The 26,300-nt window shown below is 53.6% G+C and overlaps 2 protein-coding genes across 4 annotated transcripts in view; one reads left to right on the top strand and one right to left on the bottom strand.

Annotated features, from left to right (window-relative positions):
• Psme3ip1 (proteasome activator subunit 3 interacting protein 1) overlaps positions 1-6,546 on the top strand; it is a 31,257-nt gene extending 24,711 nt beyond the window's left edge. For all 3 annotated transcript variants that reach the window (XM_028871461.1, XM_028871462.2, XM_037206099.1), the window contains exon 8: positions 5,664-6,546. In XM_028871461.1, coding sequence (XP_028727294.1) covers positions 5,664-5,881 — 218 coding nt within the window. In that variant the 3' untranslated portion in view covers positions 5,882-6,546. The remainder of the gene's footprint in view (positions 1-5,663) is intronic.
• A 4,219-nt stretch (positions 6,547-10,765) lies between these two features.
• The window catches only part of Cpne2 (copine 2), a 39,680-nt gene continuing 24,145 nt past the window's right edge, over positions 10,766-26,300 (bottom strand). Inside the window, exons 10-16 of the mRNA XM_028871463.2 lie at positions 25,313-25,372; positions 24,294-24,427; positions 22,752-22,806; positions 19,740-19,791; positions 18,452-18,585; positions 12,484-12,720; positions 10,766-11,319 (exon numbers count right to left, since the gene is read on the bottom strand). Of these exons, the coding sequence (XP_028727296.1) occupies positions 11,212-11,319; positions 12,484-12,720; positions 18,452-18,585; positions 19,740-19,791; positions 22,752-22,806; positions 24,294-24,427; positions 25,313-25,372 (780 nt within the window). The 3' untranslated portion in view covers positions 10,766-11,211. The remainder of the gene's footprint in view (positions 11,320-12,483; positions 12,721-18,451; positions 18,586-19,739; positions 19,792-22,751; positions 22,807-24,293; positions 24,428-25,312; positions 25,373-26,300) is intronic.

Below are 26,300 nucleotides of genomic sequence, written 5' to 3'. Positions count from 1 at the left end.
ATAAACCTGCCTTAATCTAATTTGCCAAACTATTTTATACTAAGCAAGAATTCCTACCATGAATGTGTCAGCTGCCCTACAAAAGAAGTGTGTTCTAAACCAGTAGAGCTGGCAAATAACAGCTGTGTTCTCCCAGGAGCGCTTGTAAGCCCTGGTCAGATGACCTCTGCTCACAAAAGGTTTCTCTGTCTGCCAAATGTCAGGTTTCTTGATTTCACCTGTGGGAGACACAATTCCCTGCTCCTGCTAGTGGTTGGACTGGATTGAGCCTAGTGTCTACTGGTGTTCAGGGGTCTATTGTCCTTGATGGTGGTGACTTTATGTGATGGACTCTGCCTCTGTGTTAGGTGGCACGGAATTGTCAGTAAAGGGACATGTTCTTGGGCCTGAATGAGGAATTCAAGAGTTTGTTTTTAGTTTCGCCTGTGGGATCGAGGATCTAAATCCAACTCAGTTGGTCATCTATAAAGCAGGGCTTACATTTATTTCTTTCTCGAACAAATGATGAATGCCTTTTCAGTTGTTTCTCTACAGTACCAACCATGGTACCTGTACCTTTAAAAAGGATCACCAGTGAAGAGTCTCTTCTTCCCACACCCTCTTCCATCCACTTCCAGCCACTTCCATTTCCACGGAGAAACACCATTGTACATTTCTTATGTCTCCACCCAGGCCTGTTCTACGTATGTACAAGCAGTTTATATTTGTCATTCTAAACGTCTTCTTCCTATCCCTGCATTCTTGTACAAGAAATAGACAAGAAATACCTTCCTTTGCTAGGAGAAGAGACCCCAGAAATGACCGGCTATCCTTGAAGTTTGCTTCAGTCTTGCCCTCTGCAGGGGAAGGCTTTGCCTTGGTCCTCTAGAAGGGAACTTTGACCCTGACAGAAATTGAGCTCTCCCACTGAAAATTATCTTGAGCAGAGCCAACAAACATGCAAGGTGGCCTATGTACTCTCTCCATCTGCCTGCATTCCAAGAACATTCTCTATTCATAATTTTCTCTAACTTGCTATGACAATGTGGTCCGGCGAAGGCAGGAGTTGGCAGGAAACATCCCCAAATGGTGAGATCAGAGGGCACCATTTTGTTCTCTGTGGGGAGTGAACTGCTTTTGGAATGAAATTTGTCAGAGTTGCAGTCTCTTTTCTCTTGAAACTTCCTAGATAATTGGAGGTTCTGGTCCTCTCCCTTAAGCGATTCCAGCGTCACAATAGTCCAGATTCCTGCGTCACAATAGTCCAGATGCCTGTTGCAGCTCTGTCCTTAGCTCCATCCTTCCATGGGCCAGCACTCCTAGGCACTCTGAACTTGATTCTTTTATTCTCCGCTTCTGAAAGCATTCTGTGTGGTGCATAATAATACAACAAACGCTCAAGGAATGAATTATACAACTTACTGTCATGTCTCAAATATTAAAACCATCAGATTTTTACCATCACCCCACCTTCCCCCAAATTAACCATGACTCCCATCATAAATTCTGGCCTACTTTTTGCCACACCAGAGACACTCAGGGTGGTGGTGGGGTGGGCGCCCCTTTCAGGGGTCGTGACTCACTTTAGTGGGGAGTACAGACGAGCATCCTGCCCTTGGGCAGGCCTTGAGGCTTCTGCAGTTCTCTTCCTTTATTGGAAGGATATCGGGTGGGGGGGTGGAGGGGTGGGGGCGGTTAGAGGAGTGGTGGGACTGTTCTGCTCTGATGGAATGGCCAGGATGCTCTTTGAATTTATTTGCCTTTTAAAAACAATGTCTGAATGATTAATATGTGTATATAATAATTTAGAAAGAATACAGTAAAAAAGTAAGTCTCCTCTGCTCACTAGCCACCAGTTTCTTCCCGGGCCATATGCTGCTGCAGGTTTTCATGTTCTGGTTTTTTTTGGGGGGGGCGAGGTTGTCATATATATGCATGGGCATGTTTCTGATTCTCTCCAAATTACATATATTGCTCTGCTTCTCACCTTTTTCATTTAGCACGTCTTAGAGACCATTCATTTCCAGTGAAGATAGACTTGTTTCTTTTCCTCTTCCCCCAGTCTGTTGATAGACCCCAGAACTGTGTGCATATGAGGGTAGTACTCGGTGCTGAGTGCTCTGAGCTGCTGCTCCAGCCCAAGAGTCTTTATTCTTAGTCACTGACCTACTGGCCCAGTGTGCTTCTTTGTGATGAACCCCCAACCAAAATACCGGGGGAGGAAAAGGTTTACTGTACACTTCTACAGTCCATCACTGCAAGTCAGGGCAGGAGCTCAGCAAGAGCAAGGTAGGAGCCATGGAGGACGCTGCTTACTGGCCTGATGGCCATGGCTTGCTCTGCCTGTTTTCTTATACAACCTAGGACCACCTGCCCAGGGGTGGCGCTGCCCACAGTGGACTTGGCCCTCCTGCATCTCTCGTTAAGTAATAACGATAGGTCCCACAGACATGCCTACAGGACAATCTGATGAGGGTATTCCTCAGTTGAGAGTTCCTCTTCTCAGGTGATTCAGCTTGTCCCAAGTTGGCAAACACCGACCAGCACAGCTTCTATAGACACCTCCTTTTTCCTGCTCTAAACAGTTCTCAGGAACATCACTGATGCTGTGAGAAGTCCTTCCCTGCAGAGATGTAAACATCTGCCCCCTTCTTATAAGGTCTCAACAACCACACAGATTAAGAATCCACCAATTCATTCTGGATAATCAATGCGTGATTGGGCTTACAGAGCATGGGTGAGAGGTTACTGCAGGAGCGGGGAGATCCCAGGGCAGCCATCCTGGGGAGTCTTCACCCAGCATGGACGATGGATGGCTTGCTTCCCTTAGCTGCATAGATGGAACTCTCCTCAGCTAACCTTCCCCAGCCAAGTACTCTAGCACCTTCCACGATACCCTGCCCTCTACCCCAGGTGTAATTAGGGCCGAGTTATAGATGGATGGAGGGGTGGCTGGAGTCTTCCTCTGGTTATCAGGGTTGTTGTGTTATGCTGGGGCTTCTTCAGGGAAAGCCTTGGCACTGTGCCTAGGGCCTAGAAATGACTCTTTATCTTTAGAAAGGGTGGTCCAGTGACCCTCTCCATCCTCTCCTTCTCTGAGGAATGTCAAACAGTCAGCAGGCTTGATTGATGCAGTAGCCACAGCTGGTCTCATGAAGATAGTGGTTATTTTGCTCCGAGGACCACATCCCACAATAGTTGGTTAAGTTTGGAGGTCATTGTCAGATTTTCTTGAGCTGTTGCTCCCACATTCCTTCCTGACAATCGTTTCTTTGCCTGGTTTAGGACTCCTGTTGTAGTGTGCTGTGCGCTGCTTGTGCCCTCTGTGTCCTTTTGTTTTTAAGGCAAGGTCTCACAGAGGCCAAGCTGGCCTCAGACTCACTGGGTAGCCAAGGATAACCTTCAGCTTCTAATCTTCCTCTCTTTCCCAAGTACTGGGATTATAGGCATGCATTACTGTCTTAATTAGGGTCACCGTTGCTGTGATGAAACACCATGACCAAAAGCAACTTAGGGAGGACAGGGTTTATTTGACTTGCACTTCCATAAAACAGTTCATCATCAAAAGCAGTGAGGGCAGGCACTTGGAGGCAGGAGCTGATGCGGAGGCCATGGAGGAGTGCTGCTTACTGGCTTGCTCGGCCTGCTTTCTTATAGAATCCAGGACCACCAGCCCAGGGATGGCCCCACCTACAATGGGCTGGGTCCTCCCCATCAATAGCCAAGTAAGAAACTGCCCGATAGCTGGATCTTATGAAGGCATTTTCTCAATTGAGGTTCCTTCCTTTCAAATAATTCTAGCTTGTGTCAAGTTGACATAAAACTATCTAGCACAATTAACCATGCCAAGTTTTTTGCAATGCTGGGGATCAAAGCCAGGACTTCATACCATGCTAGACAAGAGCTCCAGTATATATATATATATATATATATATATATATATATATATATATATATATATATATATCCCAGGTTATCCCATTTATTATTTTATCATCATCATTATTTAGTCTTGGCTGGTGTTGGACTTAGAGCAGTCTCCAGCCTCCCAGTGTTGGGATCATAGGTGTGCACTGCCATACCCTGCTCTTTGTGCTTTTTAGTTGTTGATTGATTGCTTCTTTATTTTTCTCTTTTTTTGCGGTGCTGAGAATCAAACCCAGAGCCCTCGTACGTGCTAGGCAAGCGCAGGCGCCTACTGCGGAAGCATTTCCCCAGCCCCACGGCTTGTTTTCTCTCTTTAACGGATTAGAGAAGCTCTTTACATCTTAAAGTTGTAGCTTTTGTGGTGTTTGTTGCGAGCATTTGCCACTGCCTCCTCGTCAGCCGCACTGCTGTCTCCCAGCACTGCGCTCAGTGCATCTTGAGATGTGTGAGCATTGCCTGTCTCCAGCAGCTTCTCCGTTGCCTGCTGTGGAGGAACAGGCACCCTGAGCTGACCTCTGTGTCCGACGACAGCTGATAACTCTTCTCAGGATAGCCTTGGAGTCAGTGTCCCCTTTGCATTCTCTCGAGGTATCTGCACAAGTGAATGTAGATTTATGGAAGGCAAACCCCAAAAGGGACGTCCTTGTCAGCCCCAGGTAGTGGCTTAGGAACTGAGCCTTCTGCTCCAGTGAGCTTTGGCATCACTTAGTAGAGCGTCTTCTGGTGCAGGTTTAGTTCAGTGTTGTATACTCTAGCCTGTGCACTTACCAACGCATTCGACTTCCCTCATCAGTAAGCAGGGAGCACACCTACATACGAGTTGTCGTCACAGTGACTAAATGAGACTGGAGACATTCAGAGGGAAGAAAGAATGGAGTGCCATTCTTAGTTTAGGTTTGTTTGATTTTGTTTTTAGAGATTGTGGTTTTTAACTATGTGTATATATACATGTCTGGGTGTATATGCATGAATGTAGTGCCATGGAGGCCATCAGAGGGCTTCTGGATCCTCCAAGTGGGAGGTACAGGTTGTGAACTGGCTGATGTGAGTGCTGGGGACGGAACTCAGGCCCTTTTTGAGAGCACTAACTTTTCCTTTAATTGTCAAGTTTTGCATATTGTCGTTGAGGCCTTCGTCATTGGAGTAGCAGAATCACTGCATATCCTGGAAAGAAGAGCCCATATACATGGTGGCATTATACATTGTTTTAAAATGTTTCCTTCAGTGCTTCTCAGTACTAAAGAACTAAAAAGCAAAAGTGATAAATCAGTTTCTGAGGTGCCCATCTCCCCATCCTGGGAAAATGCCCCATAAAAAGCATAACTGTATGGCTGATCCCTGCTAGTCAGTATACTGGTCTCTAAGTATGGCATCATAAAATTGTTAGTATCGCTCACAGTTGGTCTCTTAATCTAGCCTCCAGTTGAGGGCCACAAGAGTAGCTAAGGAAGACATCAGACCTGAGTCACACTTGCTATAAGACCATGACTTGTGAAGACAGGGAATCAAACTATGATAGGTGACATCCTCAGAACTGGTGGGGGGCAAGAGAGTGTGGGCAGACTCCAACTCCGTTTTCTCCTCTCTGTTGGTTCCTCACCTGTAACACAAAGACGTCCAGAGCCTTCTGTGGCTGCATAGGTTGTTCTGCAGCACCGGAGCTTTCTGTAGAGAGCCCTGGCATGGTGTCCAGGGCCTGGGTTGACCCTTCAGCATTAGGAAGCGTGAGGACTGACTTCCTGTCCTCCCTTTTGCAGAGGCTCCATCCTGCGTGTCTCTTGGAAGCTCTTCTCTGAGCGGACCCTCCATCCACTGCCCATCTGCTGCTGTCTGCATCGGCATCCTCCCTGGCTTGGGTGCCTACTCTGGGAGCAGTGACTCCGAGTCCAGCTCAGACAGTGAGGGCACCATCAATGCTACAGGCAAGATCGTCTCCTCCATCTTCCGAACCAACACCTTCCTCGAAGCACCCTAGCTCCTGACATGACCGTGGGGAGCATCTCCCCAGAGAGTTAGATGCCTGTTCTGCCTCGACATCACCTCCCTCAAAAAACGTCTTTGCCTACTTCCTGTGCATATGGGACATTTTAACCTAACCCAGAAATGTGCCGCAGTCCACTTGTGGCTCAAACTCTGCTTGATTTCTCTTGATACTCCAGTGCAGATGACCAAACCTGTCCCACTGATAGGAGGGGTTGGCGTTGAGGCAAATCTCAGAATTGCTACCAACGGTGCAAGGACAGGCTCCAGCTGGCTGGCAGGGCTTCCCTGTACCTTGTTGCGTTCTCGTTTCTCTCCTTCCCTGGTGGCACAGGAAGCAGAGGCAGACATTATCTCGATACTGCTGTAGGTGAGGGGGCTGCTTGGTTCTCCCCTGTTGTGTGTGGGCATAGAGGAGGGCTGACTAGCGGATGACAAAGCTCTGCCCTAGAACTAACCCTTCCTGGATGCTGTATGACTAAAGATTGCCAGCCACAGCCCTCGAGGTGATGCTCGTCCATGTTCTCCCCTCTCCATCCAGCCTGAGGAGGTAGGAAGGAGCTGGTAATGATGACATGTCCATCTTCTGCCCACCTTCTCTCCCTGGAAAGTTGTTTTGATTTTGTTTTTGAAATAAAAAAATTTAGTTTAAAATTCTAAGCATTGCAGATGCAAACTTACTGAATCATAGCCAGAAACTCTAACTGCTGATAGCTGTGTTAAAGAGATGACTAATGCCTAGCAGTTTCTGGAATCCTCGACTGCAAACTAGTGGGCCGTGCCTGGGATGGCTGTGCTGTGCTCTACTCCACGAGGCCCTGCTGTTTGCACATACGGAGTCGTAGCTTTTGACTGGGAGGTATTTCCAGCCTAAGGTGCTGCTGCCTCAGTACTTTTCCTCTACACCCCTTTGTCCCCGCCCCTGCCCCCACCCCCCCACTGTCCCCAGGCTTCCCAAACCACAGCTCTGGGCCCTGAGCAGCAGGTCTTGCCTGTTTCTGTCTCTGGAGGAGGGCGGGAGGGAGCAGGATGCAGGACCCAGGTTGGGAGGGAGCTGTATCTGACGGTCGGTGTGCGGTCGGTGTGCGCCTGCTTCAGAATGAGCCTGAGCTTTCACTTCCTGGTTCCAGTATCCATTCTGCTTTCCTTCCTATGGGTGTGAGACGAGAGAGACACACACGGAATGTGTTGGCACTGACATCCTGGCAGGCAGAGGAAGCTCCTCGGTTTCAACGTGGGCAGAGAGGGCCCTGGATCTCATCCAGCCCTTCCTTTCCCCTTCCAGTGTATTGACACTGGTGCCCACCAGCAGATGGTGGTTTTCCCTCACCCGCTGTGGATGCCTGTGAGCGCTGCCATCCTTTGCAGAGCCTCCCAGTGCCGGTGCTGATCTTCCCTGACTGTCAGTCAAGCGTGTCAGCTCCAGCCTGACAAGACTGGGCTAAGACTGCAGCACCTCCTGCCTCTTTGTGTCATCGTTCCTGTGACTGTGCTGTCGTGCCTGCAGCGCGTTCCCGCACCCACAACAACCCTGAGCCATTTCAGGAGGCACACCAAGACATCAGGCATCGGCTTCACGTAGCTTGATTTTTCAGAGGCCACTCGTGTACCTCATGGTCTCTGTTGATGTTGACAAAAGGTGACAGGGTTGTGAGGTTGAGAACTGTCCCTTACCTTCAGTTTTTGAGCCTGTCAGAGCAAGCTCTCACTCTGTACCGCATGTCATGCTCCTGGCCCTCCCGTCATTTGTAGCTGACTGTGCTGAGCAGACTCGGGGTTTCCTTTCTTTTGACGGAGTCTGCTGTGTAGCCCAAGCTGGCTACAAACATACTCTTCGGCTTCAGCGTCCGGAGTGCTGGGATCACTGATGAGTGCCACTGTGCCCAACTTTGGACTGACTGGTCTCTGCTCTCGGTGTCTCCGGAAAGCCTGAGTCACACCGGTGGCCTTTCTACCATAGTTTGTTGTGCCTGATGGTGTAGAGGCCTGTAACCGAAACGCCAGTTCTGTGGCAAAGCAGGCCAACCAACAAGGGAAGCAGGCAGGGCAGACCTCCGTTCCCCCCACAGAAGACAGAATGAGCAGACGTGGACGGCAACCTCACTCTAACCTTCAGACATAGCCAGCCTTCCCTGAACACGTACATGCTTTTTTACTCCCGAAACGAGAGTAACAACTTCTAGAATATCACATTGCTGTAGGCGTCCTAAGTTGATGTAAATCAAGTAAGCAAGCTAGGAATGACTGAAAGTATGCAGGAAGACATGAATGGGTTCTGTGCAGACAGACCATTTTACAGTCAGGACTTGAACCTCTGCGGATGGTGACCCCTGGGGAGGGGCTGGGGACCGGTCCCACCTGCTGTTCTGTGCCTGAGTAACTGGGATCTTACAGTCAGGTAAGAAAGTACAAAAGATGGTTGGGGCTGGTTTCCCTAAGCCTGCACCTCATCTCAGAATTCTTACGGTTCTGAGACCACTTGGATAGAACAGTGTTCGGTTGCTGGCTCTAGCTGGGAGGCAAGGGACTGTCCGACTTGCAGCCATCCGGCAGTCACTTCCTGACATTTGCCTACCTCAGGCCTATTGCCCACTTGGATACAGAGGAAAGAGACTTGAAATTTGAGTCACCTGTTTTCCCTCTAGAAAAAGCAAGTGGCTGATGTGACTGGACCTAGCCAGGTAGCTGACTCCCTGCCCGGACAGCTTCCAGAGGTCCCAGGACCCAGTAGCTCATTCCTCAGACTGAGGCGAGACCCCCCACCCCCCACCCCCAGGAGCACCCTCTACTCAGGCAAGTACCTCATCAGAGGCGACTCGACTCCTTATCACTTTGTGCCTTTGCTTCCCAGCTCCTGAATTCTTCCCTTCCGGCCTCTTCCTTTTCACCTAAGGGAAAAGCTTGGTTTGCCTGGACCAGGCCTGCTGTTCAGCTTCTAGAGAGCAGCCTCTTTCTACCCTCTGCAGATAAGCCCTAGTGGACCAGCATACGGGCAGACAAGGGCCTTCACCTGCCCCCTTCCTGTCCCCTAGGAAAAAGGAGTGACAGCAGCTTCCTCCCGTGCCTGGGTAGGGTGTCCAGAGTCTTTAGCAGCAGCCACAGGTTTGAATGGCACTGGTATCCCCCTGTTGTAGCTACGACAGTAACACATTGGGAGGGTCAGAGCTGCTTGCCAACTTCATCAGCTTCTGCGTTAGCTCCAGTTAGCCAAATGTTAATTGCTTAGGCACACCGGGTTCCTTAGCTAGAATGTCCTTGCTGTGGGTATGTGACTCAGCTGTCATCTTAGGCCCCTTCAGGAAAACAAGCCGGGCTCAGTGGCAGTGCACGGCACAGCTATTTGGTTGGACTCGGGTGGCTTCCTGGCATCCTGGCATGCCCAGCCTACTTATACACGCCAGAATGGAATGCAATTGGTGCTCGATGCTCGGCTGGAATCTTGTCAACGCTTTTGTAGTCACAGGTTGCACAGTCACACCTGAAGGACTGTTGTGGGCTGGCGTTGTTCCCGTACCTGCTAGAGGAATGGTTTCAGAGGGAGTTGGAACAGCATTAACAGGCAGCCCTGGCCCCAGCTGTAGAGACACAGAAAGGCCCTCTGGGATCCCAGACAGGCTAGTCTTCTGCTTCTGTGACACCACTGAAGCCTGCTAGACTCGTGTTTTTCATTCTGAAAAAAGCCCTCTGAAGCCAGCCCTTCTATACATTCTGTAGAGGAACCCCAAACTCCCAGAGGCCCCGTGACTTGCCTGGTTGCCCTGCTACATGACAGAACCAGGATTTTTATTTATGCCCAACGGCTGGCTTTTTGTTACCTACCTGGGAGCTATAGCCACTAGACTCCCCAGGTGGCCGAGCCAGGAGTAAATGAGCAGTTAGCAGCTGGGTCTGGTGGCACACATCTTTAGCCCTAGCTCCCAGGAGACAGAAGCAGGATGATCTTTGTGAGTTCAAGGCTAGCCTGGTCTACATAGTTCTGGGATAGCCTGAGCTACATAGTGAGACCCTGTCTCAAACGAGCATCTGGTGACCGCAGAAGTTTGTTCCTCCCACCATAGACGCCATGGCTCCTGAGATGGGGACCTGCCCAGTGCTGCCCAAGTCCAGCAGCTAGGAAGGACTGGCCTGGGGAGAAGGCAGAGATAGCTGGCTCCCATGCCGGTGGAGTAGTGTAAGGTCATTAGCAGCGTGAGTGGGAAGTCCCTTACAGAGCTAAGGGGATGCTGGGTATAGTAGGATATGCATGCACAATGGCCAGCCACACTTCCATCCACATTCTGCCTGTCCAGTAGGTATGGTGTGTTTCTGTTTCTGCAGGGTCATGGTCGGGCTGTGGAAGGTTCATAAACAAACAGTGCTGGTACAGGGAGCTAGAAACGTGCTCAGTAGAAACATCCACTGTTAGAGTCGCATGTCAGCCTGTCAGAAGGCCTAGAACTCGGCAAGAGGACAGGTGTTATGTGGAATTGAGGAAGGAACGGGGAGGAGGGCTGTGTGCTAAGAGGGGCATGCGTAGAAACAGCAGGGACAGATGGAACCTTGGTGAGGGTCCCGAAGCCCTCAACCCTGCCTAGGACATCCAGAGCTGGAAGTGGGTGGCGGCGGCGGCTGCTGTCTTGCTGCAGTGAAAAGTAGACAGTGTGGGCCAAGAGTTAGAAGAGCATGAAGTGGCGGCTGGGCCCAGGCGTCTCTCACGTCTGTACAGTCTGTGAGGGTACCGTGTCCTGTGCCACTTTCTCAGGCATCACTGCCGCTGACAGGGAATGTCTGTCCCCAGGCAGAAGTGATCACGCCAACTCTTCAGGAGTGGGGCTAGGAGTCTATTCGTTTCCATTTCCAGACTGACCCACTGACCCACACCATGGAAGGAGCCGACAGGCAACAACGGATACTCCTTTATTACCCTGAGTAGAACAAGTAGAACACAGTCCCAGTATAAACCAGAGGAGGCCGCCCACCATACAAAGTATGCACTGGGGGCACGTTCCTTCTTGCAGCTAGTTACTTAGGAAAAGCCAGTTATGATTGTAAAAATTTTATTCTCCTTAATAACAATAATTCCACTAAAATTATACAAAGTACATTCAATACTCAGAGTGGCAGGGGGCGGGGTGGGGAGAGGAAGCCGGTTTGTCCTGGAAGCATCATCCGTCGACTCTGACAAAGGAAGCCCAGCTGGGCTGGGGGAAGTGGGGGGCGGAGGTCCGGTTGTAAAAAATGAAAATGTGGACTGGTAGAAAAGGCCACCCACGAGGAAGCAGGGTGAACGTGCACGTTCCTGGGGGCGCTGGGGGCTCAGCCGGCATGCTGCTGCTGGGCACGGGCTCAGGCAGGCTCGGAGTTGGTGGGGGGTAGGTTTTTATGCTTGAAATACTGCACTACTTGCTGGGGCAGTTCCGCCAGCACCGCTTTGGCCAGGGTCTCTTTTGCTGCCTGTGGGGTCCGGGTGGGGAGGAAAAGGAAAGAGGAGGAGGAGGATTAATGAGCAGACGTCGGGAGATTCACTATCCCAGAGCTGTGAGAGCAGGGGGCCGTGGAGGATTTCAGGAGGACTTCTGAAATGAGTGGCCCTCACCCCAGCCCAAACCCTAAGCCCACCACTGGCAGTGACTCCCTTGATGGTGAAGTGCTCTTCCCTCACAGGCTGGAGGTGTTTGGGGGAAGACCTTAGAGGCTGGATTTGGGGGGGGGGGGTAAGAAATGGCTGTTTAGCCCACTCAGCTGGAAACCTTTTCCTGACCAACAAACAAGTCGGCTATGAGAAGCAGCAGCCATTGGTCACTACTGAGCAGCCAGGCACAGCACAGTGTCAAGTCACTGTCTCAAACAGCACCGATACCCCACATTTGTCCCGGGAAGCCAGAGAAAGGCACAAAACCATCCTAGGCAGATATGTGATGACCGCTGGGCCGCCCCTTGCTGAGCCTGGTTCCCAGGATTTAAGTCCTGGCATCCTCACAGGCTTTAGCTGAGGGAACTGAGGCTCAGTCAGGCCATGGCTTACCTAAGACCATGCGATGCATTGCTGATCCCATAAGCGTCAGAACCTAGGCTGGCCATGCATGGTACCGCCCGCCCAAAGACTGCGATCCATCCAAAAGACAGAGCATCTCAAGATGCTCCTGCCAACCCTGGCCTCCTCATGGGTCATCTGAATAAGGCCATAGCCACTTCCAGGAAGAGGCTGGCTACCACCACTATCACCTAACCAGGGAGGGGCTTCTCGGCTTCCGTCTTCCCATCTGCAGAGTAAGGGGCTGGTTGAGGAAAGCACAGGAAGGCTCAGCTCTGGGCCTTGGCTCCCTCCTCAGCCTGCCTCAGTGTTCTGCCCATCAGGATAGTTCTTACCCACGACACTGCCAAGAGTCATAATCTGGATTAGGTCCCACTGCTGGGCTCCTTTGGTTTGTGGAAATAAAGTGGTCACAATGTCACAATGGCCTTGTCCTGGGCAAGGGTGACAGCACCTGACTCATCGTGGGCCCTCAGAAGCCAACAGAGTATGGGGGAAGAATCTGAGATGACCCGATGCCCGTCATGGACTGCGCTCGGGGGCAGACCCCGCAGCCGCCCCTCCCGGCCTGGGCCCACACTCACGTTGCGGAACTCTCGGAAGGGCACGAACTGCACAATGTCGCGGGCCGCCTCCTCGCCGGTGTGTGAGCGCAGTCTGCGGTTGTCCCCATCCAGAAACTCCATGGCTGCGAAGTCGGCATTGCCCACACCCACAATGATAATGGACATGGGCAGCTTGGAGGCCTGCACTACGGCGTGCCGCGTCTCCTCCATGTCGCTGATGACCCCGTCGGTGATGATGAGGAGGATGAAGTACTGCTGTAAGGAGGAGTCAGCCAGGCGATGACTGAGACCCTGACACCCCTCCTTTCTGAATGCCCAAGGCCTGGAGGAGGCAAACGGCCCACACAGTGGGACGTTCCCTGCTCTGGGCCCTGGACTCAAGGTCCGCCATGTGCTCTGCTCTGGGCCACTAAGGACTCAACCTGCTGTCCTTGAGTTTCATCATCTCTAAGCTGAGAATTACTGCTCAGAGCTGTGTGTCAGCTGCCCGACAGGCCCAGGCCTGTACAGGAACCCATTCTAGCCGGTATACTGTCCCTGGGGCTGGCCTACCTCCTCGGTCTTTGTGGGCAGGAGTACTCGTAATCTGTTAGCTCAATACTTAGCACAGACGGAGCCCTGGGCAGGGGCTAAGCCCAGGTTATCTGGGCCATCACTTCTGGCATGCGCATCAGGGACACGTCTAGGTCATAGTGTCAGAACCGGGGCAGGAGGAGGAGGTGTACAGTGGTCACCTTGTTCTACACACAGTGCCCAGGAGGCAGCCGCGGTGCAGACTGGTGTCTTAGGCCTCTGGCTTTCACGGACCATCTTCATCAACAGAAGGAAGGGAGCTCAGGGCTTTAGGCAGCATGGGCTCCAGCTAGACCCTAACACCATTGTAGTCTGCTCTGGGTCTCCCTTATTTATGGCAAGTGGCACTAAAATGTCATATAGCGAGGTGTGTTTTTTATAAATGATTTCAGTTAGAATATATTGAATAGTGGACATGGGTAATCTAAGGATAAAGTACACACAGGATGACTTGATATAGAGAGGATAGATGACATTCTGGAAATTCACAGGACAATCCAACAAATGGGCCTTGGACTTGGAGTTGGCTGGTACCTTACTTTCACCTCAGCGCTATCCTGGCCATCTTGGAGCCCTGTTCAGAGGAATTCAGGGTTCTGCCCTACCCATCTGCCCTACCCAGATAAGCCATGTCCTGATTCACTGTTGGGGGCTCGTGTCCTCTAATCTGACTCCTAATTGCCAGAAGAGAAAGCTATGAAGCTTGGGGAGGGCAGAGGTGACCCAGGTGGGCATGAAGCCACCTTCTCACCCAGCAAAGCTGTGCGACTTGCAGACGATACAAACCTGCCTCTTCGATCCCAAAGCACAAACTACAGGTCAGGATGTGGTGGGCTGGTGCAGACACCGGCCCCTCCCCTCCTCACCCCAGCGCCAATGCTGTGCCTTTAAGAGACCAATCCCCTGGCTGGGGATAGTTGTTGCCATGGAGATTGTAGCCTGAACCCAGCAGTAGGGAGCTGCTGCCAGCCCCTAGCCCTGGTTTTATCAGTCCATCCAGACCCTTTCCCTGCCATTGCTGTTTCAGGGTCCCTTCCCTAGCTGGCTTTTTATCCACATTCACCTCGCCTACCGGGCAGTTCAGGGCAATATTCTTGGGATACTTGAGTTGGCAGAAAGGAGGGCAGGAAGAGGCCTCTAACTGGCTGCTCAGTCAAAGGTAGCACTTGGCTTCAAGCCCCGCCCAGCTCAGACACGTGGCCCCACCTCCCCATGGTCCTCTTGCTCTCTGCTGTCTGCCTCCCCAAGGATCTGAGTGCAGAAAGGCAGAGCCTAGGTTCCTGCAGGACTGTGGGTACGGCATGAAGGGCAAGAGGTTCCTGAAAATAGGCCCTTTAGCAGACAACCTGACTGTGAGTCTGGCTTAGAGACCGCCAGAGGACTCAGAGGAATTACGTGGCTTGTTAAGGTCCCCTAACAGGTAACTGACAGGTTCTAGGTTCATGCCCAAATCTGCCTGACTTCAAAGTCGGGGCTCTTTCCACTGTATTGATAGCTGGGCACAGTGAGCCTGCCAGGGAAAAGCTCTCTTGTCACCCATTAATCTGGGATTGGAGATTATGAATGACTGGGACAGTGGCCTAGGGCAGAGTCCATTAACCCTCACTCCTAGGTGCCTCAGCCAGCCTGGACAAAGCCAGGGTCATCGTAAACTGGAGCTTCAAAGATCCACCACCACTCCAGAGGTCCCCAGAGCAAATCAAAAGGGCTGTGGAGGGGGAGAATGGAGCAGGAGGGTGGAAAGGGACTCAAGTCCTGGTGCCCTACTGTGCTGGTTCCTTCTGATACCCTTCCTAGCCACAGCTTGTAAGTTGTTGAGTGTCAAATCCTCTGTCCCAATCAAATGTGCCCTCTGCTTCCACTGCCAGCAATGATTCCATAGGAGGTCTCTACACACACTCCTTCCCTACACCCAAGGTGCCCCGACAACCCAGCACATATTGCAGGTCAGGGGCCAGGAGCCCAATCGAGGCCTCAGAATCAGCCACATCATCAAATAGAGTCCCTGAACCAACTCCCAGCACATCCAAAGAGTAGAGCATCTCTTGCTGATTCCAGGCATGCCTCAGGGTGCTAGGATTGTGCATGGCTGCTTCTCCTAATGCACTGATGAATGGATTCATAATAACTGGCCTGACCACAACAGTTCCAGGAAGAGTCTGGGGAGGCTGATAGTTTCTGAAAAATTGACTGTCAAAGGCCCTGGGGTGGGAGTTAGAGCCATTTCTAGGGGGGCTGGCTGCTGCTTATACTCCAACACTGGATGCCTAGGCCTCCAACCAGGAATGGGCCACAAAAAAACAAGGCCTTACTGACCAAAGCAGAGACCACTTTCAGGCCACTCAAACCTGCTCATTACCCTCCAGTGGCTCCCCATTGCCCTCAGGAGGAAACCACACAGAGTGCTTGATGGCTTCCAAGGTCCAGTGGGACATGGCCAGTCTTCTCAACCTTGCCTACCCTGTCACAGTCTCCTTACCCATGCCTTCTATCCGCTATACCCATACCCCACACCTTTGCACATGCTGTTCTCCATGCTGGGCCATTATATACATACACTCACCCATGCACGTGCATACACACACACATACACACGCACGCACACACGCACGCACGCACGCACGCACATACCCCTATGAAGATAACTCTTAAGAATCTCTGAAATCTAAGCTTGGACATCCCCTTCTAAGCATCAGCCTTGCCTGGGGTCCGCTGTCAGTTAGGTAGCACCTGTGTGGTCCTGTACTGCAACCATCCCAGGCTTAGTCACACTGCATTGTTGTTGTGGCCTCCCAGCTAACTCCCACTAGCTTGTAAGCTGGACCTCACCTGTCCAGGTATCCTTGAGGTCGCACAGAAATGCTCAGGAAGGAACAAATGAATGGGAGAGTGAGGCCTGCTGGAGACGCTGCCACCTGCCCTCCATTTCCTGCACGTGGGTGTGCTGCATGTGCCAACGTGAGCAGACAAGATGAGGGAGGGTGAAGTCACATCAGATTCCCCAGCACCAGAACACGGCTAAAGAGAAGCAGCAGCTAACCCATCAATTACTCCCATTGGCTGTGGGCCTCACTGTGCACAGCATTACCAAATGCTAACCTGAGTGGTGCCCTCGGACGTTGCTGAGACCAACCACAGCACATCGTGTGTGCCAGGTTCTAGGCTGAACAAGGCACACGCACATTTGGTTGAATCCCTGTGGCACTTAGAGAAGGAAAGTGCTCAGGGAGAAAACCAAAGTTCAGAGAGCTTCAACTGCCTGTCCTAGTGGTACAACCAGGAAGGGGGGGGCGGGGCTGGAACCAGGGTCTTTCCCCTTGATGCTGAGCCACCCCACAGCCCTACTCACCTCCTTTGGTGGAGGGGGTAGAGGCAAGTGGTGGAAAAGTCTGTATCTACTCCTGGGCCTCCAGAGTGGGAGGTACAGCAGATACCCCAGGCCCTACTCTGTCTCGGCTAGAGATGCTTAGGTATCATCTGAAGTCAGAAGGCCTTAGGGGTAACAGCTTACCCCAGGAAGCCAAGGGTGGCTTGGAGTAGTAAGGAAGACCAAAACAGAGCTCATTCCAGAGGGGTCAGAGCAGGTGTCTGTCTGAGCACAGGTCTCCAATCCTTTTGCTCAGAGCAAAAGGGAAGGCATTCACTGGTGAAGGTGGGGGGGTGGACAAGAACCCAGCAGACCTGGAGTCCCTCAGTCATGAAGGTACTCGTCTCCAAACTCCACCTCCTGCCCAGCTGACGCTTGGCTGGCAGCAGGTCCAGCAGGAGTCAGAGCCCTGGCACACTGCTGGGATGTGCTCGTGTTCCCGGCCCAGATGGCTTTGCCTGAAGAAGGCGGCAGGCCTGCTTTCTTACCTTTGTAAGACTCATGTAGCCAACAGCCTTGGTGGCACCGAGCTTGGCACCCTCACAAGAGGGTGGTGAAGCTGAAGGCTGCCCCTTACTCTGCCCTATCCAGGCTACTGTATCTCAGAACCCCCAAGAGCTAAAGAAAACAACAACAAAACATGACCCCTGCCAGGCCCCACAGAGTTGCTGCCCATTCTGGTCACCCCATCTTACATCGCCACAGGGGTCAGCACGTCCACTGCATCAGAGGAAATGGGCGGGCGTCAGTTCTCAGCTGCCGCAGTCAGGGGACTGAACTGAGAGACTCCAGCACAGCACAGATCACTAGCCCCTTCCTGGCTGCCCCTACCTCAGTGCTTTGTGGGCACTATCCCTGTCTTCCTGAGACGCGGTTCAGGCCTTGGAGTGGGGTACCACGGGATTATCGAACGCTAACCTCCTCAGGCAGTCTGGCATGTTCCCCGGTGACACAAACAGGACACTGATCTACTCTAGGCACACAGAAAGAAGGGTAGAGCACATGACTGGGATGGGCTTCATCCCCAGAGCCGGGGTCTGCCTCCAAGACACTTAGGACAGACCCGCTTCTTCCCAGAGCTAACCCTACATCCTCTTCTCAGCGCCTTACACTCCTTCAGTCTCTGCAGCTACTTCAGGAAAGCCGACCTCTGCTTCCTCCGTGACCAGGTACCTCCTTCCTCCGACCAGTCCCACAGTGGCCCCCTTATGCAGTGTGTAGAGCCTTCCCTCCGGGACAGGCTAGTGGCCTGGTCTCACTGACCTAATCCCATCTGTCTACGGAGCACTGCATCCCTGTCACCCACCAGGCACTGTGCCTGGTTTAGAGTCTGCAGGGAAGTGAGCGCAGAGAGCCCTGGCTCACGTGACTGGATCTGGAACCATCCAGTGCAGAACCTGTGGCCAAGAGGCTGCTAGGCTGCCACAGAGGCAAGAACGGCTCGGACAGAGCAGGAGCACAAGGAGATGGCCTTGCAGGGCCAGTGAGTCACCATGCCCTGTGGGAAAAACATCCACGTGGAAGCCCTGGCACGTGGCCAGGGAAGGTGCTGAGATGACCAGGGCTGCAGATGCCCAGGCTGGTCGCCCGCCACATCGCAGGTACTTACCCCACACTGCAATCTTGCTACCGAGCTGCAGGCCGGGGCTAGACAGTCTGCAGCCTTCCCTGTATGGCTTTGGACCAAAGGGCCGAAGGGCCAGCCTCTAAGCCACAGGGATCAGGTAGTAGCAGCCCCTCCCTAGGAGACTTCCGGGGCGACAAATCTCACTTGCAATGCTTTAATGGCACTGCTTTCCCGAGTCGGGCTCTAGGAGGCAAGGCCCATCACCAAACGAGGCTTGGTCAGCCTCAGAACCCGATGGACGGCAGCCCAGGGAGAGCCTGCAGCTCACCTGGACAGGGAACCAGGGGATACCTTCCTCTCTAGCCCCTTACTGGCAGGGAGATAAGAGCACCCATCCCAACCTGATCTCCCTCCTGCTGGGCAGGGTGCCAGCCACTGCCGGCCTCATCCCCGCATGCACGGGCCCTCTGCCCACTTACCGTTGCCGTCTGCTGCTGTGTGGCCTGTGCTGCAAACCGGGCCACGTGGTTGACAATAGGGGAGAAGTTTGTGGGGCCATAGAAGCGGATGTGGGGCAGGCAGGCTGAGTAGGCCTGGGCGATGCCATCCACGCCTGCAGAAGACGACCTGGATCAGCCCGGGGCCTCTGGGCTCCTGGCCTCATCCTGCTGCTGGCAAGGCGCCTACTTCGTGCTCCCCCAGAATGCCCCTGCCGTTGCCAGTATGGCCTTGAAACAGAGCGCGCTCAAGGGCAGGGCTAAGGTGGTGGTGTAGAGCCTGGCTGTGAATCAGATAGGCCTGAGTTTTGGCCTGGGGTGAGCTGTTGACGCTTTCTGAGCCTCTCCTTGTGGGCAAATGACCAAGAAGGGGCCTGACAAGTAGGTGACATGGGGAACTATCTGGAGGTCCATTCTGGACATTCCTTGGCAGCTGCTCTGGTGGGGGCGGGGCTTGAACAGCTCCTTACATCCCAGGTGCTCTCCAGGTGGCTGCTGTCATGACCAGCCAACACTCCACGATACAAGTTCCTGGCCAGGAGGCCTCTGGCTAGGGTTGACATGGACCAACCTAAATTAGACATATCTTTGAGGACCTGAGCCCAGGGAGCACCAGACCTCAGTTATGGCCAAGGGATGCCCTCTAGTCCCAAATCATAGCTACAGCCCTGCCGTGACATGAGGTACCTCCTTATCTGTGGAGGTCATCCTGTTCCAGCCTCAGGATCCCCCAAAGGGAGTGGATGACCTTCTCATTCCCTCCAGCATCCTCTCTCCTCTCAGTTTCTGAACTGTCATGAGGTACATGTGGGGAAGGGGTGGATCTGCACTTCCACGGCCTCCTGTCCCCTGCCGCCAGGCCACTGTTCATCTTTAGCCATCACGGCTCTTCCATCAAGGGAGAGGGACAGGCAGGAAGTGAGCACAGGTGTGTAATGACGACTTCCTGGACTACACACTGTTCTGCCACCTGTCTCCCCAATTCTCCTCTGTATCCCCATTCACCCGGGGAAATGAGCTAAGCGGGTATCACACCTCCCGGGGGCCGGAAAGGGGGTAAAGGCCCGGAGAGGTTCAGTGACTTCTACAGGGCTTCACAGCCAGGAACAGGGGGCAGGAACAGGGGGCAGTTATCCCTGAACTCAGGACTGTATGACTCCACACTCCCCGTCTCTCACCTGTCCTTCTGAGTGAGTGTGACAGGGATGAGACAGGAAGGACAGAAACTGGAATCCTGCCCGCTCCCTCTGCAGGCAGGATCCACACTCACCTGAGCAGAAAGGGTTGGTGGGGTTGAAGTTGATGGCGAACTCATGGGACACCTAGAAAGCAGACGACAGGCTGAGAGACAGCATCCTGCCCACACTGAGGCCAGCCCCTCCGAGGCTTTACTCTCTTACCCTGCCATTTTTAGGTTATTGATCCCTTATCTGCCTCTCTCACTTCATAATAGGGAAACTGAGACCTTATATGCCATCCACTGTGCTTTAGCAGGGGGGTGTCCAGGCTGCTGTGTACCTCCCTTGCCAAGCAAGAGACCTCCTGAATGGGACAGAGATGGCCCCAGGGGCAGTGGGGCCCTGGAACACTAGGAATGCCCCTGTTGCTCTTTCCATTTGTTTGGGCCTTGAAGGCGTTTCCAGTCTCAGCAGCAGGCAGGGAGCTGGACAGAAGTCTACCTCACACCTCATACAACTGGGATCAGCTGACTGTAGTGGGTAGCCATTCCAGCTTTGATCTGGAAGTTCCAGCCCCCATTGAGGCTTCGGTAACTGTCCCGCCTACAAGGCGGGTCCAAGAGAGGACCCTGAAGACCTGAGATCCAGATGTGCCGGCTCTCTTGGTTCCTGGACTCTGGACCCTGGAGCTAGACCGAGCAGAGTTCTCCAGAGAACACCGCCGGACTGTGCTACGTCTTCCCCAGACCCTGCAACCTACCTATCCCTTCATTTGTAAGTTACGCCACTAAATAAACCTCCCTTTTAACTACGTGGAGTGGCCTGAATAATTTCACCAATAGCTGACCCCCGCTCACTGCTAAACTAGGGGTCAGACCTTCCAGTGGGGCTGAGTGGGTCACACGCAAGCTGTGCAGCAACCCAAGGTCTGTTCCTGCATCCCTGTCACGAGTCCTGGCTCCCAGTCCCAGGCTGGAGGGTGGCCTTAGTGGTAAAGAGCACATAAATGGTGCTCTTGCAGAGGACCTGAGTTCAGTTCCCAGCATCTACATCTGGTGGCTCACAACTACCTGCAACTCCAGCTGCAGATGAGTGAATGCCTCTGGCCTCTGCCAGCACCTACAGTCACATGTGCATACCTCCCCCCCACCCCCTCTCTTTCTCTCTCTCTCTCTCTCTCACACACACACACACACACACACTTTAAAAAAAGTAAATCTTAAAAAAAAAAAAAAGCTGGCCTCTCAAGCTCTAGAGCCAAGCCATTCCTGCTCCAGCAGGCTGGGTCCCAGATCCACTCTGTCACAAACAAAGACCTCACACCCACTGTGTGCCAGGTACTAGCCCAGCAGGGAAGAACCAAGCGCCTCCACACAGAGAGCACAAGTAAATCACCGGGGGGGGGGGGGGGGGGGGGGGGGGGGGGGGGGGGGGGGGGGCTGTGAGGACAGGGCCAGGGCAGAGAACCAACCCCCATGGGAGTGTGGGCAACACAGGCCAGGGTTCCCAGGGAGCAGGGGCACCAGGCTGGGACACGGTGAGGCTGGGACCCGGTGGCAGGAGGGCGTCCACGGGGAGGAGTCAAAGGTGAAGGGCACATGGAAAGGCCCTGAAGTGGAAAGGGAGAGGGGAAGGCAGGCTCACAGGACGGGTAAGGTGGCAGGATAGGGACCTGGAGGGCCAGGCCTGCTATGCTCTGGCAGTGCAGGAGACAGGGCAGAGAGCATCTGTGCTCTCCTGGCCTCTTACAGTGCGTGGTTTAGCACCACTGGGTGCTGAGCCTGGCCAAGCCCCAGCACCCCAGCATTACCCTGTGACATTTCCAAGGCTTTTGCTCAAGAAAACATCTCATTCAGCTGAGTTCTTTGGAAGCTGGCTGTTGTCCTAGCAACCAGCTCTTGCTGGGCCCGGCCACTGGCTCCCCCTGCCCCCACTGTGGCGTCTATGCTTGCCCAGAAGCCCAGCCTGGGTCCCACAGAGTCCTGCCTCATGCTGTGCAGGGCCAGGATGTCCACTGTTCCTGTGTGAGACCCAGAGCCACTCGGAGGCTCTGGGTGAGCCCTGTGGTGAGCTGAGAGGATGGGAGGCCACACTCGTTCTAGAAGTGAGCAGCACAGCGGGGCAGACTAGAGGGGGAACTGGCTGAGCTGGGCATGCTGTCCCCACAGGCTCCTCCTCTAGCAAGCAACAGATTTGGACATGATCCCAGAGTTCGTCTGCCCACCTGGATCCCCTGCAGCAAAGGTAACCTCAGGCAAGCCACATTAAAGCCCCGAGCCTTGGCTGCTCCATCTGTAAAATGGGATAGTGTCTATGGCTATGGTTGCAGACGCTCTCCCGCTCTGTGGCCTGTGTTCTCAGGGACTCCCCAAGCTGGGCCACCCAGAGTTTCCTCCTGCCATATGTGAGATCCTTACCTGCCCTCCACCAAGGCCACCCCAAGGGCATCTAGGATCTTTTTCTCCTCCTCTGTCTCCTTCCCAGCATCTGAGACCTGCCTGCCCCGGCCCCCCTCCCTCCCCGATACTTCATCTCTATGGTCCACCCCATGTCCAACCAGGCCTCCCACTATTTCCAACCACTGGAGTCAGGGAGGCTGAGGGCCCCTCTCCCCGCCCTGTGACTCAGGACACTCGGTACTCTATCCTCCCTGAACCCCCTTTGCCAGCCTCCTCCACTGTGGAAGAGGGACCACAGCAGCCCTCTGCAGCTGTGGTAAGGATGAAACAAAGCTGCCAGTCAGGTAGAGCTGCATGCAAAGCGTTCCCAGAGCCAACACACACTGCTTCTTGACCTTTTGCCTTTCCTGACTTCCATGCTGTGACTGCTCCCTGGTCTGCACTCCTGACCCCCAGCTCAGTCCTGCTTCCCTGGCCAGCTCCGTGTGCCTTGCCTCTCCATCCCACCCAGAGTGGATCTTGGCCCGGAAGCAGGTGTCTACGCCTTTGCTGGTCTCTTGGCCTCACTCACAGAGGAACAGGACTAAGACACAAGTGTAGTCTTGGCTGAGTGCACAGTAGACAGAACCCCGGAGCCCTCCACCCCGATGTGGCCCCAGCCCCAATCCCATCTCAACCAAAGGAGGCAGGGTCCGTTTCACTCACCTTCCAGTCAGGCGGTAACTGGGCCCCAAACCCCAGAGCAGGAAACATTTTATCACTGACCGGACAGAGAGAACATGTGAGACATTTGGGGAGCCCTTCCCATCCTGCCCCTCACTACACTCTTCCCTCCTGGTCCACAGCCCTGTGTACTTTCAGGGACAGAGAGCAGAAATTCACCCCTCTAGAGTTATTCCTCCCTAAGCCCAAGCCAAAGCCCATGTCTGGGTGGCAGTTGAACATGGCTTGACACATTTGTACCCACGGCAGACATTGTCTTAGCTTCGACCAGTGGGCCTGGAAGCGCCCTGTCGGTCCTTCTCATTAAGGCAAGGTCACAGTGGAAGCGATTTCCTGTTTATAGTTGGGGAAAAAAACCCTAAAATGATCCCCATGACCTGCCTTCATCAGCCCCAGAGCCTAGTTTTCCCTTCTTCTTCCTGTCCCTGAGAGCCACCCCCCACCCTGGCTTCTCACAGTTCCTCGGATATATAGGACACTTTACCTCCGCTTCAGCCACTGTGCTCCATTTGAAATGGCCCTCCCCAAATCTGTTTGCCTTAGCAAACTCCTACTCATCCTCCAAGGCCCAACCAAAATGGCTCCTTCTGTCTCTGGGGCACTGAGGGGCCCCTGAGACCCGCATAACGCCTCTCTTTGGTGCCCCCGTGACTTCTGCCTCACATGTAAACAGGTGTCTCTGAATCCTAAGACTTCTACTGATGAGAGCTTCCTAAAGGCAAGGACAATGTCTTCTTAACTCATTCAACATTCCTATCACAGACACTCTGGCTGCTGTGGAGAACATGAACTGCCAAAGTCCAGGGCAGAGCAGGGAGACCAGTTAAAGGGGGTGGGCAAGAGGCAGAGGCCCCAACTGGGTGTCCGAGCTCACTGGGGATTTGCTGAGCCCGAGTGCCAAGGAAGGGCTGGGGTGACCCTGGGTAGCAGGGTCTTCTGCCTGACCACGAAGCCTTCCTTGTTCTGCATGACGTGTGTATCTTAATGTGGCTTAGAGGCACAGCCGCCTTTCAGGCCTGATCCCCTGAAACGGGGCCATCCAGGCCCTAGTCCTCAGCTGTGTACATTCAGACACATTTTTTAAAAAAGATAAAAACTAGGGTCTCACTATGGCTGGCCTAAAACTCACGCTGTAGACCAGGTGGACCTAAACTAACAGACCTGCCTGCCTCTGCCTCCAGAGTGCTGAGTGCGGTCGGGCACTTACCAAGTCCCACCCAGGCCTGTTCCCTAGCTGTGAAAACAGAGACTGAGCTTCGTCTTCCGTCCTTGCTCATTTTCTTACTGGATGATCGGTACATCATGTATAAAAAGATTGCAGTTTGAACCGGGCTTGGTAGATAGGCGTACAGGAATCGATTGGCAATGTCTGCCGTGGGGACCGGAAGGGGCGATAACTGTGTGTATGCCACTTGCTCACCATAACTAGGCTTGCAGATCCCTGGGTCCCTTCTAGCTCTGACAAGCTGAGCTTCCCAGTCTGAAGGGACACCGTCTGACCTTCAGAGTCATCTCCAAGTATACCTGTCATAGTCCTGAATGATCTGTCCCACTGCCCAGATGGCTGACAAGTATTCGTTGGTGCCCATGGGATTGATATAGTGTAGAGAAGAAGGGTCGAGGGGATTCCCGTTGGAGGCTGTGAAGTCTATTCCAACCTGTAGAAGGAGGAAAAATGCCAAGCAGTGTGGCCACCCACCCCAGCTGCCCAGCACAGCCTCAGGGACTAGGAGGGCCTAGTGGACACAGGAAGTCTACTCTGGTCAAGATTAGGGCTGGAACCTGCAAACTGATCCTGTTACTACTCTTCTGCTCCAGTGTCGCCCGTGGCAGGAATGGCTTGCCGCCCTCTGGGGCGAGGAGCGGGAATCGGGCTCTGAGGCCATTTGGAGTTATCACTATAGCCACAGGCAAAGGGGCTTTTTCATCTTGCAAACAAGTGACAGACAGTCCAGTACTCACTAAGTGGCAGGGGCTATGTAATGAGCTGTGGAAGGAGGAGAAAGAAAACAGAGACTTCAGGGTACTTCCAGTCTAGGGGAGGGGCAGATGCAGATGAGTGGAAAATTCCTAAGATGCTTTCGGACAAGACAAAGAATGCCAGATGTGTCAGAGGACAGGAAGCACCAGGGGAGGGTCTCCGAGAAGGAGGCAGAGGGAACGTGCAAAGCCCTCGGGTGGGCAGAGAACAGCCAGGAACAGAGGTGTGGCTCAAGTGAACAGACAGAAGGCAGGAGGAGCAACTGGGAGGGGAACCCTCCTGGCCAGTGGGAGGAACTGATGTTCCTTCTCTGGGGAGGGGGAGGGGGAGGGGGAGGGGGCTGGGGAGGGGGAGGGCCTGTGTAGCCCGCTCTGACCCCAGCCAAGCCTGACTAGGTCTGCCCACCAAAAGAAACTCCCCATGCCCTCTCCTCTGAGGCTAGTTGCATCCCTTGCCCCAAGGAAGTCCTTGCTAAAGTCTATCACAAGTCCCTGCTGCTGTGGCAGAGCCCTGAGCCCTGAGGGAAGACGGTGGATGGGCTGGTGATGTGGAGGGGCCTTACGGTGAACATGAGCTGGCAGCCTCCCAGGATGTAGTCCAGGAACGAGTAGTTTCGGTGTATCTGGAAGAATGGGTGAGTCAGTGGGTCCTGTGTGGCTATGAATGTCCCTGCAGGAGTTGGTGGTGCTTGTGCCCTGGAGCCCCAGGAGGAGGCCAGAGGCAGCAGCTGGGCCTGATCTTATCACAACAGTCTCCAAAGCTCTCCAGCAAAGGCAAGGAGTGGATGAGGACCCCAGAGCACAAGTGCCACTCTAGGCAGGGACCAGCTTCCCAGAGCCAGTCACACCTGCCAATTAATCGTCCAACAGAGAAAGTCTCCATTCACCACTCACTGGGTGCTGGGCAGCCACCTCCCTGAGCCCTGGCTGCCTCCCTTGCTAACACCCACAAAGTGCAGACGCCCGTCCAAGGCCTCCTGAGAGACACCACGTCTGCCTGCTGTTAAAGCCTTTGCCTCCTCTCAGCAAAATGTTGGCCTTTCCCTGGTCAGTGGCATCAGGGATCTCTCCAAGGGAAGTGTAATTAAGCAAAATTTTAAAGGGGAATCCCTCTCCCACACCTGTCATGCCTGCGCTTGGAAAGATGACACGTTAGAGGCCAGCCTGGACCGCACAGGCAGACCATCTTAAAACGGGGCTGCAATGGAAGAGCCAGCCAGGCGAGTGCCGAAATGTGCTGAGCGGCAGGTGTTTCGGAAATGGATCCAGAATCGAGCTTGGCATTTACAGAGCACTGTCTGTAGCACTGCCAGTGAAGGCCCCTGTGACCCTGTGACAATCTGGCCTCTAGACTAGGGTGGGGAGGCCTCAGCAGGCAGCAAGGCCATGCTCTCCTGCACCTCAGACTGAGCCTGGGGCACTGTCCACTCATGCCGCCTCCTGACTGTCCTGTCTGCCAACATGGCTTGGCCACAGTGCTCTGAGCCTTGGTGGCCTCATTTCTACCAGGGAAACCACAGCTGCCTGGGTCCTCACTGATGCCAGAAAGCC

The sequence above is a fragment of the Peromyscus leucopus genome, chromosome 5 (genome assembly GCF_004664715.2).
Source record: "Peromyscus leucopus breed LL Stock chromosome 5, UCI_PerLeu_2.1, whole genome shotgun sequence".
Lineage (NCBI taxonomy): Eukaryota > Metazoa > Chordata > Mammalia > Rodentia > Cricetidae > Peromyscus > Peromyscus leucopus.
The sequence above is the reverse complement of the archived record's forward strand: the minus strand, read 5'-3'. Positions and strand labels throughout refer to the sequence as shown.